This window comes from Cynocephalus volans, chromosome 2, assembly GCF_027409185.1.
Source record: "Cynocephalus volans isolate mCynVol1 chromosome 2, mCynVol1.pri, whole genome shotgun sequence".
In the NCBI taxonomy this organism is placed as follows: Eukaryota; Metazoa; Chordata; class Mammalia; order Dermoptera; family Cynocephalidae; genus Cynocephalus; species Cynocephalus volans.
Genome location: NC_084461.1, coordinates 142,250,963 through 142,266,662, shown reverse-complemented (window position 1 = coordinate 142,266,662; position 15,700 = coordinate 142,250,963). Strand labels below are relative to the sequence as shown.

At 39.0% G+C, this 15,700-nt stretch overlaps 1 protein-coding gene across 1 annotated transcript in view; it reads left to right on the top strand.

Moving 5' to 3' along the window:
* ATP10B (ATPase phospholipid transporting 10B (putative)) overlaps positions 1 to 14,228 on the top strand; it is a 108,726-nt gene extending 94,498 nt beyond the window's left edge. The window contains exons 20-22 of the mRNA XM_063088043.1: positions 560 to 664; positions 10,514 to 10,701; positions 13,772 to 14,228. Of these exons, the coding sequence (XP_062944113.1) occupies positions 560 to 664; positions 10,514 to 10,701; positions 13,772 to 14,228 (750 nt within the window). The remainder of the gene's footprint in view (positions 1 to 559; positions 665 to 10,513; positions 10,702 to 13,771) is intronic.
* Positions 14,229 to 15,700: the final 1,472 nt, after the last annotated feature.

Below are 15,700 nucleotides of genomic sequence, written 5' to 3'. Positions count from 1 at the left end.
TTGACAGACCTACCCTAGAGGACTCTTTGGAGTTCTACAAACCCACGTGTTCATCCTCAGTTCTGACCTTTGCCTGGACTGCATTTCCCCTCTCCTTTCGAGTGATTTGCTCCTTTTATTCTGGTCTCAGCTGATGTATTCTCTCTTCTGTGTTCCTAGGTGCCTCACGTTTGCCTCTATTCTAGTACTTACCCCTTAAATTGTACCACATCCTCCCTGCCTAACAGAATGTAAACTCTTTGAAGGCGCACACAGAAGTATTCTTAGCAATTAGCACAGTACCTGGTGGGCACCCAATAAATTCTTTATTCATTTCACAATCGTGGCTTCCTCTGGCAAACATGTTTCTAAATCATTTTGTCCTGTCAACTCACTTCTCATCTTGGTCTGTTCCTCGGGTCAGTTCCACCAGGGTGGCAGCTGGAAACCTTTTTCTCTACCTGTTCCTCTTCCTCCCTTGACGCCTGCCTTCGCTGACACTTTAAGATCATTGTGTCAAAGCCAAAGCCTGAAGTCCACAGGCGCCTCTGACAAATGCCTGTTTGCTCCTCCTCTGCAGACCTACAAGGGCTCTGATATCGATGTCTTTACCTTTGGGATACTGATCAACACCATCTTGATTGTCACCCTCCTCTTGCACCAGGCGATGGAAATGAAGACGTGGGTAAGGGACCCAAAACCTTTTTGGCTTAAAAATTGTGTTCCTGTCCACTGACTACATTTGGATTACATTTGTTTCACTCCATATTACTGATGCATTCAGTACATACACCCTGAGCCCCTACCTGTGTCCCACCTGTATAGGGATGAAAAGAGGTGAGGAAGATAAAATTCCTGGCCTCACCTTGCTTATCATCTAGCCAGGATGGTAAAATCAACACATAGAAAACAATGAAACCATTAGTTGCAAAGTTAGGTAATATTAATAAAAAGTTTAGGGGTGTTTCAGAGATAAGAAAAACATTACATTGACCGTACCTGAGGCTTTGTTAGGGAGAAATGTTTCCCATTTAATTTAGAGGTGAAAGATTAGAAAACTGCCTTCAGGTAAATACATCTCAAGGGTGTTCAAATATCACATTCTGATACCTAAAAAGTCAATGCCAACTTTCTCGTTGAATTTTTCTAGTCAATGATAACTATAAAAACACAGAGCTCAAAATTATGTGCCTCATACCTTTCTACATATTTATACACATTATCTAATTTAACCTCCCAGAGCCCTTTATGTTAGATGTTTTTATATTCCCATTTTACAGATTTTGAAAACAGGTGCAGTAAGGGTGAGAAACTTGTCCTAAGCAGTTCAGGACAGAAGCAAGTTTTGAATCTTGGCAGTCTGATGCAAGCTTTTAACCACTATGCTAATAATGTGAGGAGATAAGATTGAATGGTACAAAGAGACCACTTTATAGAAAGATTATGGCTCTTCCTGAAAGCACATGTATTAAAAATTCAGAAAACTGCCCCAGGTAGGCTCAACATGTTCCTACATTCTGCAATAGAACTTCTCCCTCACCTCCCACCACCCCCATCATAAGCTAAACCAGACCCTGACCAGCTGGCCACTGGCTGATAAGAGCTGCCCAAGGGAACTTCTGGATCACAGAGTTCCCATTTTGAAAATGCCCTTTGCTCCAATGCATGCGAGTGACAGATAGAACAAAGTGATGACAGTGACAGATAGAACAAAGTGATGAAACCAAAAAGGCATAGCCAGGTTGAAGTATAGAATGAATTTCTCCTTGGGCCACCAGCACCAGAATAGGCTGCAGTGTGATGGGGCAGAGGGAGGGGGAGAGGATATGGAGCAGACTCTCAAACCGCAGGCTTTCTTGGAGCCAGGATGGGACACAGACCATGGCGGTGGGGAGTCTGGCTCCTGTGAGGTAGGGCACACTGGAACCCCATTTACTGCTGGGTCCAAGTTCTCCACTCAAGAAAGAATGCTGAAGAAAAGATGACAATGACAAGATGTTTGGAGTTACAGTTTTAGCAAAAGCTCTGTGAGCAAGAGAGGCAAGATTCAGAGACATAACAATGTTTTTGTTTCTGTTTATTGAAACATAATTGATTGTATATATCTTGCTGAATATCAATACTTGTGTTCAATATGTGATGCTCAAATTAGGATAAGTAGTGTATTCAACATTACACACTGTAACAATGTTTTGTGGCCCTCTATCAATTTCTCACTATCAATTCTTTTGGGTATATACCCAGCAATGCATATGGCAGTTCTATCTGTAGTTGTTTGAGGAACCTTCGTACTGTTTTCCATAAAGGCTACACTAATTCACGGTCCCACTTTGGTACTAGGAACTGAGCCGAGCTAAGAACACATTTAGATCTCTAGAAAATGAAAAATTGTCATTGGAATTAAAAATGCAGCCTTTATGGAAAATGGTATGGAGGTTCCTCAAACAATTACAGATAGATCTACCATATGAACCAGTTATTCCACTGCTGGGTATATACCTAGAGGAATGGAAACCATCATGTCGAAGGGATACCTGTACTCCCATGTTTATTACAGCACTATTTACAATACCCAAGAGTTGGAAACAGCCCAAATGTCCATCATCAGATGAATAGATAAGGAAAATGTGGTATATCTACACAATGGAATACTACTGTGCTACAAAAAAAAAAATGAAACACTACCATTTGTAACAACATGGATGGACTTAGAGAAAATTATATTAAGTGAAACAGGTCAGACACAGAAAGAGAAATACCACATATTCTCACTTATTTGTGGGAGCTAAAAATAAATAAATAAATAAATATACAAACAAACTGGAGGAGGGGGAAGGGGAATGGGGGAAAAAAGAATTGGTAAAGGGACATGAAAATCAACTACATTGCATATTGATAAATGAAAAATTTTTTTAAAATGCAATTTGTGGGATCCACTCTACATCAGACACTGGCAGAAAATAAACTACCAAATTGGAAGTACTGAGAACTTCATCCAGAATGGCACACAAATATGAAAAAGTAATTAAGATGAGTGGTGGCTGGAACAAATGGCTTCAGCATCCACATAATAAGAGTCACAGGAGAAGAAGACAGGAAAGAAAGGTAGAGAAGCAATATTTGAAGAAACAGTCAGTAAGAATGAAAATTAACCAAAATAAATCTGGATATATCACCTGGAGATATCATAATGAACTGTACAGTGTAAAAGACACAGAGACAACCTTTAAGTCTACTGGCGACTGTGGACAAATTATGAAAAACTATGGAAAAGGAATATCATTTACTGTGACGAAAAACAGCAGAAGCCAGAAAACAATGGAATGATTATCTTCAAAGACCCAAAAGGAAAAAACTGGAACACCTATGCTATCATTTAAGAGTAGGGCAAAATAAATGACATTTTCAGATTAAAAAAATGAAACAACTCTGTAAGGTTTACCACTCATAGGCCCTCACTAAAAGAAGGAATGTACTTCTGCAAGAGCATGAAAGAACAAAAAAGCTAAAGTGATAAGAAACAACATGATAATGAGGAAGGGCTGCTCAGTAGGTCATAAATTTATGCTAAGAAAGAGACGAAAAAGAATAAGTTGAACTTTCAGAAGGAGAGACCAGTACTGTTGTTTAGGAAAGGGGGTGCAGGAGGGGGGATAGTGGGAGGTTGGTTAATGAACACACAGCAGCTAGATAGGAAAAATACATTCTTTGGTATACAGTCAAGCCAGACATCTATAATTAACAATAATTTACTGCATGTTATCAAATGGCTAGAAGAGAGGAGATCAGATGTCCTCATCACAAAGAAATGATGACATTTTAGAATGATGAATATGCTAATTACCCGGATTTGATCATCACACATTGTACACATGTACTGTACCCTACAAATATGTATAATCAATATTTTTCAATAAAATAAAATTTTATTTTATTTTAAAGCCTTCACCATGACTAGGAGGAGAACAGAAATAGACGTTTAACTATACATTTTTCCATAAAAGTTCAAATTTATTTAGTATTTTAAAAACTTAAGGTTAACCACTGAAGGAATGAAAAGAAAAAAGAGGAACATAGAAAACTATCCATTCTGCAGGATATAGGAAAGATGAAACGATAAGAACAAAGAAAATGATGGCAAACAAAAAATACAAAATAATATGTTCAAAATAAATCCTAACATACCAGTACTCATAATAAATGTAAATAGATTAAATTCACCTTTTAGAAGCAAAAATTATCAGATTGGATTTTTTTGTCGACCAAATATAAGGAGAAATGGACAAATTCATAATCATACTGTGAGATTTCAATACAACTGTTTCAGAAACTGACACACATCAAATAGACCGAAAGAAATGGAAAGGATAAAAAAGCTTTGAATAAATTATCACATTTGATCTAATATAAAAAACCTACTCTAAATAGCAAAAATACATTTTTTTCAAGCACACACAGACCATTTACCAAAAAGAAAAAGATGAAATTCTGAATCACAAAGAAATTTGAAAGAATGAGAATCTTAAAGACCATGTTCTGTAACAACAAGACATTTAAATTAGAAAGAAGCAATAAAAAGGTAGCCAAACAAAACCCAATGTACTTGAAAATTTCAAAATGCACTTTTTTTTTTAATAACCGGTAAGGGGGTCTTAACCCTTGACTTGGTGTTGTCAGCACCACGCCTAGCCAGTGAGCTAAATGGCCATCCCTATATAGGATCCAAACATGTGGCCTTGGTGTTATCAGCAGTGCACTCTCCCGAGTGAGCCACGGGCCAGCCCTCAAAATGCACTTTTAAATAGCTCATGAGGTAAAAAGTAATCATGATGAAAATTATAACATATTTCTTGCTGAATGACTATAAAAATACTATATGTGCAAACTTGTGGGGTACAGCTAAAGCTTTTATTATTAAGAACAAAAAGATAAAAAATAAACAAGCTGAGAACTCAACTCAAGGAACTTTAAACATTACCATGTAAATCTAAAGAAAATAGAAGGAAAAAATAAAAATACGAGAAAAAAATCAAGAACAATAAAAAAGATCAGTAAAAACAAAAGTGAGCTCCTCGAAAAGCTAATGAAAACTAATCTCTTGGCAAAACTGGTCCGGGGGAAAACACAAAAAGAGAAGACAAAAATAATACTAGAAATGGAAATGACTAAAATTGTAAATATCATCAATTTTTATTGATTAAAATATTTTTTTGAAAATTTAAACCAAGTTTATCATTCTTTAAACGTAAAATTTACAAAAACACAGTCAAGATCACTTGGCAAACTTGAATAAGCCAAATCCTGTCCCAAAAAACAACAGACCCAAAGGATCATTGAGGGGAGTTTGACCAATTTTAAAAGTGACAGATAATCTCTACTTTATACCAGTTTTTTCGTGGAATTAAAAAAATAGAAAAAGATAGGTGTTTTAGTCCATTTATACTGCTATAACAAAATACCTGTGACTGGGTAATTTATAAAGAATAGAAATTTGTTTCTCACAGTTCTGAAGGCTGAGAAGTCCAAAATCAAGTCACTGGTTCAGTGTCTGGTGAGGGCTACTCTCTGCTTCCATGATGGCACCTTCTTGCTGTGTCCTCTGGAGAGGAAGGGAGCAATGAGGGATGAATGTTGTATCCTCACGTGGCAGAAGAGATGGAAGGGACCAACCCTGTGTGCCCACGTGGTGAGAGGGCAAACAGGCACCAGGGTGTTTCCTTCAGCTTCTTTTATAAGAGCATGAATGCTTTCATGAGGCTCTCCCCTCATGACTTAATCACTTCCCAAAAGGCCCACCTCTTAATACTGTCACATTAGGTATTAGATTCCAACATATGAATTTTGCAGGGACACATGCATTCAAACCCATAGCAATAAGTACTTCATTTTTCAGGGCTAGACTAACTCTGATACCAAAATGGGCATGAGCAATTCAAGGAAAGAAAATTATACATTAATCTCACTAATTAACATAGACATAAAAAATTCTAAATAAAATATTGGCAAATCAATTCAGCAGTGTGTTAAAGACAATAAAGCACAGCGAAAGAACTTTCATGTCCTGTTAGCAAACTATACGCTGATACCAGCCCTCTAGAGAGCGATCTGAAAATAGCTTAGAGGAGTTTAAAGTAGTCTTACACCATGATACAATTCCACTTCTGAGTACGTACCCTGGAAATAGTCTTGCATATGTATGTAAGGAGACAGGTACAAGAATGTGTGTTACAGCTTTGTTCTTAATAGCCAAAGAAGAGCTGGAAGGAGCTTAAATGTTCATCCACAGGAAAATAAATAAATTGCAGCACATTCATACAATAGAAGAGTTAAAATGAATAAACTAGAGCTATATCTATCAACATAGATAAAACTCCCAAGTATATGTGAAGTGAAAAGAGCAGCAGAAGTGTCTTAGTCTGCCCTGGCTGTCATAACAAATACCATAGGCTTGGGTGGTTTAAACAACAGGAATTTATTTCTCACAGTTCTGGAGGCTGGAAGTCAATGATCGGTGTGCTGGCCCATTCAGTGTCTGGTTAGGGCCCTCTTTCTGGCTTGTAGACACCTGCCTTCTGGCTATATTCTCACATGGCTGAGAGAGAGAGAGATGTCTCTTCTTGTAAGGACACTAATCCCATTTCTATCCCCATGACCTAATTACCTCCTTGATGTCCCACCTCCAAATACTATCATATTGGGGATTAGGACTCCAAAATATGGATTTGAGGGGGACATGAACATTTAGTCTATATCCAAAAGGGTACATATACATGATAAAGTAAAAAAAAAATCTATAAACATGGATACATAAACATACATGTATAAAACATACATAATAAGGATAAACACTGAATTTATGTTCAAGATTAAAGAGAAGTGATTTGCAAGAGATATATAGGTGTTTTAATTGTATTCATAAGATTTAATATTTGCATAAAACCTGAAGCAAATACTGCATATGGTTAAAATTGATGAAGCCAGATATTGGGTGTATGAGGTTTATTGTCTGTATGCTTGATATATCTCATAGTGATTTAATTACATTTTTAAAAAATTAACCCAAGATATTTCCCAAAAGGAACTCTGCTCTCTATGACCCTCTTAACCATTAGATATTTTTTAACCTTTCAAAATGCCCTGCAAAGTTTAATCAGGCCTCAATTGTATATTAAAAGGGTGGTAACACTAAAAATTCTGTATCCTCTCTGTATCCACTCAGCCCTCTTTCTCAAAGCACTGCATCCATCTGCTTCAAAAGAGAGAGTAAAGCTGTGGTTTTTGGAACTGGGAAGAGGAGAGGGAAGGGAGATAGGGAGAGGTTGGTTAATGGCCACAAAATTACAGCTGGATAAGAAAAGTAAGCTCTGGGGGTCTACAGTAGTGATAGACATCTATAATTAACAATAATTTATTGTGTGTTCTCAAAAGGCTAGAAGAGAGGAGCTCAAATGTTCTCATCACAAAGAAACAATAAAGTTTGGCAATGATGAATTTGCTAACTATCCTGATTTGATCACTACACATTGTATACATGTATTGAAATATAACTCTGTACTCCATAAATATGTACAATCAATAAGTTTCAATTAAAAAATAAATTTCTTAAAAATATAAAAAATTAAATTAAATTTTAAAAAGAGGGAAATACTCTCTTAGCATTATTAATCTACCTCATACATCTCTAGACCTGGTACCCCAGTAGTTACTGGTGATTTCTGATGCCCTTGGGAAAGGAGTCAGCTACTAAAATCATCATGAAAAATACATTTCCTCTCTGAAAGTACTTAAAACAGGGGGAGAGTCTGTATCTTCCCTGGAGAGAAATATAATAACAATTTTAATAGCTATGTCGGTTTTCACCGTCCGCACCAAAGCATTGAAAAAGTGAGCTACCTGCTTTCTTCTTCAGGAACAGGAGCTGGGTTACTCAGAATTGCTTCTCCCGCTGAAAACAACTAAAAATTTTGGATTAAAAAAAAGTTTTTTAAAACTTTTTTCATTGCTTAAAACCATGAAAGAATTGACAAGATAGTAAAAAAACAAAACCTCAGGGAAAGGGGAATTCAAGAGAAGCAAGCTGAGCCAACACCTCTTTTTCCTTCAGGGTGTTTGCAACTTTGCCCAAAATGAACTTCGTTTTTGGCAGACTTGGTTGAGCAAAAGGTTCAGAAATCAAAGCCCAAGCTCCCAAGGTGGAAATCTAATAAGAGACCAAATTAATTAGGATCCCAAAGGCTATACCCAGAAGTGCATCTATCTGTACCCCTCTCCCCAGTAGGGACTGCAGGGATTTCTCTGCTGAACAGAGCAGAGAAAATCAGCATAAAAGACCTGCCCTTCGAGATTGTGACCATGGGCTGGCTTCACATACATTTGCAGTCCAGGTTCATATCACCTTGGTGAGCCACACTTTGATCTATAAATTCAGTTCAAAATGACTCAAGACTGGCAGTACCCAAAGGCATTGCAAAACACACACATACACGCACACAGATCTTTTCTGGAGAAAGGTACCATTATCCTAATGTTCAAATTTTTCCTACTAACTTTTCAAGAACAATAAGCATCACACATTCAAAAATAATGAAGCTAACAAGGAAACAAGAACCCATGGGTGAGAACCAATAAAACAAACACCAGAAACAAATATTTCAGATATTGGAATTATCAGATACCAATTACAGAAAAGCAATGTTTATTGTGTCTAAAGAATTAAGAACAAAATTGAAAATATCTGCAGAGATTGGTAAACTTTACAAAGATACCTAGAAGATTTTAAAAGAGTCCAAATAGAACATTTAGAAATAAAAACTATAATAACTATAATTTAAGCTTCAATGGTTGGTTTAATAGCAAATTAGACACAGCTAAGGGGAGAAGTAGTGAATTGGTCAAAATAAATCATTTGGAATATAAAATAATTGAAATTATGGGAGAGGTATTAAGAAATATAGAAGACAGAGTAATGACTGAAAGCTCTACCATATATTCATTGATCAGAATCTCAGAAAGAAAAGAGAAAGAAAATGAAATAGAGACAGTATTTGAAAAGACTGTGACAGGAATTTTGCAGAAGTGATAAAAGATATCAACCCACAAAGTCAAGGTCAGCAAAACCCAAGCAAAATAAGTGAAAAGAAATCCACACTTATTCTTTCATAAGGAAACTATAAAACAAAAAAAGGCAAAATACAAATCACAAAAGCAGGCAGATTTTAAGAGGTAAAGAGTTCCTTCTAAGGAACAACAGATAAAGAGACTGCTAACTTCTCAACGGCAACAATGGAAGCTAAAAGACTATAGAATGCTATTGTAAATACACTGGAAGAAAATACCTGCCAAACAAGAATTTCATATCCATCAAAAATATCTTTCAAGAATGAGAATGAAATAAAGTAACACAGAGTATATCACCAACAGATTTTTATCAAAGGAAATCCTAAAAGACGTACTTAAAGCAAAAGGAAAGATATCACAGATGGAGGGTCCAAGATACAAGAAAAAACAAAGGCATGGAAAGTGGTAAATCGGAAAGTAAATCTTAATGAGCATTGACTGTATTAAACAATAATAATAATGACTGTGTGGTGTTCAAAGATAATGAAATTAGGCAGACAGCAGCAATAATATAAGTCAGGAGGGAGGTAAACAGAGCTAAAGTGCTCTAAAGCTCTGGTGTAACTCAGGAGGAGGGGAAAGTAGTTATAAACTATAGACTGTAGTAAGGTAAGATTGCTTGTTATCATTTACTGAGTAATCACTAAAAGAATAGAAATGAAGAATATAACTTCCAAACTGGTAAAGAGGGAAAATGAAATTATACAAAATAGTCAATATGTTTAAAAGAAGACAAGAGACACAAAACAGGCAGGACAAAAGATCAGACAGCAGGACGCTGCACTGCTTTGAAAGTAAATGAACTACTGCCACAGAAGTCATAAATGGACTCATCACACAAACATAATATTGAAGGAAAAAAGACAAAAAATTACACAAAATATAATTCTTTTTATCCAACATTTATTTATTTATTTATTTTTAAAGATGACCGGTAAGGGGATCTCAACCCTTGACTTGGTGTTGTCAGCACCACGCTCTCCCAAGTGAGCTAACTGGCCATCCCTATATAGGCATCCAAACCTGTGGCCTTGGTGTTATCAGTACCACATTCTCCCAAGTGAGCCACAGGCCAGCCTTGTTTATCCAACATTTAAAAGTGTTGAGAATGTAGGGAAACCTAGATACATGGTAAAGCTACAAAGGATAGTATGGAAATTATCACCAAAGTCAAGGGTGAGACAGAAGATTCAGGAGTTTCTGGGGTATGTATGTTCAAATTCTAGGTGGCAGCAACATGGGCGTTTGTTTTATAAATGGCCCGTTAAACTGCTCACTTTTTTGAATTGTTTTAGACATGTGTTGCATTTCAGAAAAAAAAAGAAAAGTTTAAAACAAAGTTAGCCAGGTAGTGTGACTGCACTGTCCCCGAATCTAAGCTAAACCATCAACAGCTTTTACTTCTTTCCCTCCACAGACTGTCATCCACGGGCTGGTCCTCCTAGGCAGCTTCCTACTGTACTTTGCAGTATCCCTCCTGTACAACGCCACCTGCATCACCTGCAACAGTCCCTACAATCCCTACTGGGTGATGGAAAGGCAGCTCTCAGATCCCACTGTCTACCTCGTCTGCTTCCTCACACCAGTCATGGCTCTTCTCCCAAGGTTTGAGCACTGGGGCTGTTTTCTTCCTATAACTACTAATCTCCCCCTTCTAAGCCATTTTCCTAAGCCAACAGTCAGGATTTGGCTCCTGATGGGATCCTTGCAGCTATTGTTCCAGAAACAGGGCACTAGAACAGAAAGAACAATGAACCAGAAGGCGTGGACTCGGGTCCCAGGTCAGCGACAGAGTAGAAAGTTACGAAATCTGGTGTGGCCTCTATTGTGACATCTGTAAAATAGGAGTAATAATTCCTACTCTGCTGCTTTACAACTTCTGTTGTGTGATAAGGAATCATTTTGAAAGCTCTGTGATCTTTATTATTAGCCCAGGAGCCTCACACTCCAATGCCTGCAGGGACAGGCAAGTGGCTGCAGCAAGCCAGGCAAAGTGCAGACATTGGAAGAAAGAACTTCTCAGCTTCTTCCTACTATCGCCACAAGGAAAGATCAAGTGAAGCGTCCTAGAGCTTCAGTTTTCTCCCAGAAATTTAAATTTTGCATGACATAGCCAACTTTTTAACAATTGTTAAATTTGTTTAAAGGGCACAGATACACACATAACATACAAAACCCATATTAGCCAAATAAATCATCCATGGCCAGGGACTATTTCTGACATTTGCCACCTAAACCTTCTGCATTCACCTTTTCTAGAAACAGCAACAGCGACAACAGTGCCTTGCCTTTCCTTGATACACGCTCTCCTATCTAGCCTCTCATTTTGCTTTCCCTATCAGCTAAGGATTAGACGGCACTAGGGTTCTAGTTCTACCTGCTCATGGGACAGTTCAAGTCCCAAGAGAAACCAGTACATATCCACAGTCCCACCACAAATCATTGTGGGTGTTGGATTCTCCCAACTCAGAGGCCAGTGTTCTATTCTCCAGCCCACTCTCTCTAGTCAGAGCAATTGATGACCTTGACAACAATGTACTAATAAGGGAGACTTAGCCTGTCTCCATCCTCAGGGTCCCGTTGCTCTGAACATCAAAATTCAGCCACTTTGTCATTCTAAGCTGTAGTCAACAGGCAACTGTAACATTGTATAGAATTTTTTGCTCCCGAGATTAGGCAGAGAGCCATTAACAGGCCTTGCTTCTTGCTTAATCTACTTTGGTCTCCATTTTCTCTTTCAAAGCCACCTCAAAACCTTGACCTTGCTGCAGGGTTGGAGGATGAAAATACCAAGATGAAGAATACCATTGCAGTTGGTGAACTTCATCAAGATTGGTTTAGTTCTGAGTATTTGCTGTGTTCAGACTTCCCTGCTCAGCCCCTTCTGGTCCCTATAGCCTCTCCCCCCACTCCCTGCTTCAAACTTTGGGCTCCACACCCCCATGCTGCTTGTACCTCCCTACAGGCCCCAGGCCCTCTCACCTCTTTGCCTTTGCTCATGTTGTCCCTTCTATTTGGAATGCCCTTCTCATAGCCAAACCTCCTCATCTTTGACATCATGGCAGGTGTGACCAATTCTAGAAGTTCTGTGACTTCACCTGCCTTCTTCAGGCTGAAAAAGTTTTCTCTGTAATATGTCCCCATCAGCTGGGTGTATCTCTGTCACTATCTTTTTCTCATTAATTATAAATTATCTGTCTGTCTCTGTCTGATCATCAGCTCCTAGAGAGAAGGTGTCCTCCTTATCTTTATTTAACCATCAACTAGCACAGTTCCTGTCACGTAGGCTGCTCTCAGAGATGAATAAGCGATGGACACTGGAGGAACAGAAAGATGAGTAAAAGAGGACCTGGCTTTTAAGAGATCTGCCACCCAGTGGGAGATCTGGACATAAGTCTGACCATAACATGGGCAAAAGTGACTAGCATCAATAAAGGGCCCTGAGAGTACAGAGTGGGAAGCAATTAAGAACAAGCACAAGCCTCAGGGGACATATTTCCCACCACTGCCCCTTCTTCAGCCCAGCTTCTGGGGAGGGACCATGAGGATCATGACCTCATTGGAAAGGGGCATCAAATCTGTGGGTTAAATCTTTTTGTCCCAACTTTTGAGGTCAAACATGGCTGTGATCACCACCGAGCTCATCTATTCTGTATTTTATTTGGGTTATGGAAAGAGAAATTTACGATCCCCTTGTTCTTTATCTGTGTCTTGACTAGAAAATATACTTGGAACCAGAGTCTACAAGGCTGAAGCAGCAGTTTGACATGAATCCTGGAAAAGCATGCAAAGACTATTGTCACATGTGTTCCAAAAAGACAAGCACTCTGCCTTACTACTTGTAAAACCGATGAGGGACAAGTTACGAAAAAGTCAGCAAATATTTACTTGCTAGTTACCATAAGGCATAAGTTAAGTCTTTGCTTATTCTGTATTATAATAAAGTTGAACTTCTGTTTAATTCTGTTTACTAAGAAAGGTAAAGAGATTTCCTCTGATAGTGAAAGGATTATTTTAATAGTTCTAAGGACTGCTGACCTATAACCTTGGAACAAATTACTGTGTATAGAAATCCACGTGATGGAATGTTTGCTATAGAAAACTGTATCTGTTCACTTGAAAATGTAAGCTGTATTTATCATAACAGAGACTGATTTTACTCATCAGGCTTGTGATAATTAGCCTGCACTAACCATGTCCTCACTAACCTTGGTCTAATTAATTCACCAGTATAAAAGGACAGTACAAATTGTCTTAAACTAGAAACACAGATTCAGGTAAATTATTTTACAAATTAAACAAAAGTAACTAACATACTGACCTTAAAACCCAGTGCAGCTCTTAATTAGCTAGTTTCCTCATCTGTACACAGAGTACAAAAGTACTAACCACGTGGGATTGTTGGTAGCATTAAAGGAGTTAGTAACATGTAGAGCACTTGGAATTGTCCTAGTACATAATAAACGTTAGCTACTATATTTTGTTGTTGTTGCTGCTGCTGCCATTGTTATCAGGCTTCCCAATACAAGGGGTGCCCAGGCATGGATTTGATAACCGTCAGGAGTACATTAAAATGATCTTGCCCTGGGTAGAGAGTTAGATTCTAAGATCCCTTTCAATGCTGAAGTCAACAAAAATCAGGGAAAAAAATCTTTATTCTATTATTTCCCACCAGGTACTTTTTCCTGTCTCTACAAGGGACCTATGGGAAGTCTCTGATCTCAAAAGCTCAGAAAATTGACCAACTACCCACAGACAAAAGAGACCTGGAAATCCAGAGTTGGAGAAGCAGACAGAGGCCTGCCCCCATCCCTGGAGTGACTCAACCTACCCACCAACCAGTGCCATCTATCCCAAAACAGGACGTCAGAGCCAGCACCCCAAAGAGCTCTGGCCCTCCCAAGCAGAAGCACATTGAGGACTGGGTGCTCCACGGACAGAGATGTAGCAGAGAGCACATGAGAGATGATCCGTGCTTGGGGGACTCCTCAGCCAAACTCTCATCTGGGGAGCACCTTCTGGGGCCTCATGGGACAATGGCTCCTGAAGCCAACTCAGGTGGACAGACCATTGTGTCTCGGCACTTAAGCAGGGGCAATCACCGCCGATCCCAGAGTTCACTGACTGTATGAGGGTGCTGCAGAAATCCGCACAAACTCAGAAGAGGCCACCTGATCACTGGCCCCAGTAATCTATGACCCTTCCTCTTCATAGGGGAAAGAATGTGCCAGTCTTATTCTTTTCTCCCCACCTGGCTTGACTTCCTTAAAGGAAGTGCTGGCCCACAGGGGTTGACAAAAAGGACTGGAAAATCAGTCGACCTCTAGTTTTCTCCTGCTGCCAGGCAGCACATCTTGAAAACAATGGTTTTTATAAGGAGGCTATGTTTCTGTTGCATTGAGTTCTCAAATTTTTTAGCCCAAAGACATTCTTCTGACCTTCTAGATAAATACAACCTACAACCCAGTGCACTGGGCCATAGGTTTCCAAGATTCCAAGAAGTGTATCCACTCACGCAGTATCTCAGGATATGGAAATTTTGGGGCTTGTCAAACCATCACCTCACCCCTCAAGGCCAAGAGCTAAAGTTTCAGAAGAGGCCCACGCACAAGGGCTTCATCTCAAGTGTATTGCAGTGATGACCAAGTCAGGGTTAACATCCTTTCCTTCACAGAGAGTTGGGTCTGCTTTTTGTCTCTAAGCCAAAGACAAACCACATCTAAAGATGAAAACTCATTCTGAACTCAGTGCCACAGACACTTCTGAGGGTTGTAGGGTCACCACTAGTGTAAGAGGCACCAGCTCTCTTCAGGCAAGCTAAAGAGACCCCTGTTTTAGCTAATGGACGATATGCCCCATCGTCTGGGAAATCTGCCAAGAGGACATAGGCAGTACTCTTTTTTTTTAAGCTATTCATTTTATTTATTCTTAAATAAAACTGCCTATCCTCATTCAGCTCTCATAACAGGAAAACTCTAAGATCAGGCGATCTTAGCACATCTCCACACAGAATAGACCCATATGACAGAGCAGCCCTGAACCCAAACCATGACATCTTAAAGGGTAGGGCTAGAGTTAACCCCATTTGTTCAGCTTCTCCCAGAATACCACCACCTGGAAGACACTGGTACATGCTTCAGTTAAATTAAGGAGAGTTAAAGGAAGTTTCACTTCACAGAGAACAAAAAGAATTACATAGACTTCTTATCCCTAAAGGTCATAAATGTCAAAAATCTAAAAGAGCTCAAAATAGTGTTTAAATAAAAGAATGGATGATAGAATTCTAACAGGCTGTCAAGGGAAGCTAGGTCTACTGTGGACAGTGACGGTTTATCCCCTAGACTTTTAAGATAAGTGAGGGAGGGTTACTGAGCCCTCCCTCCTTAAGCTGGTGCCTGTATATTAGGCAAAAAGTACAGGGATGGATACGTCAAGTATGGCAAGTTTTTGAGCCTAAGAGTCATAGCCACCAGCCATGAGGCGGGCTGTCACTCAAGTAACACCTCAGCAAAGATGCCCCAAAAGAACTCAACAATCAAGTTGGCACATGGCAGACTGAGCTGGCCCTCTGACCATCTTCCTGGCAAGTGGACTGGAGGGGCCA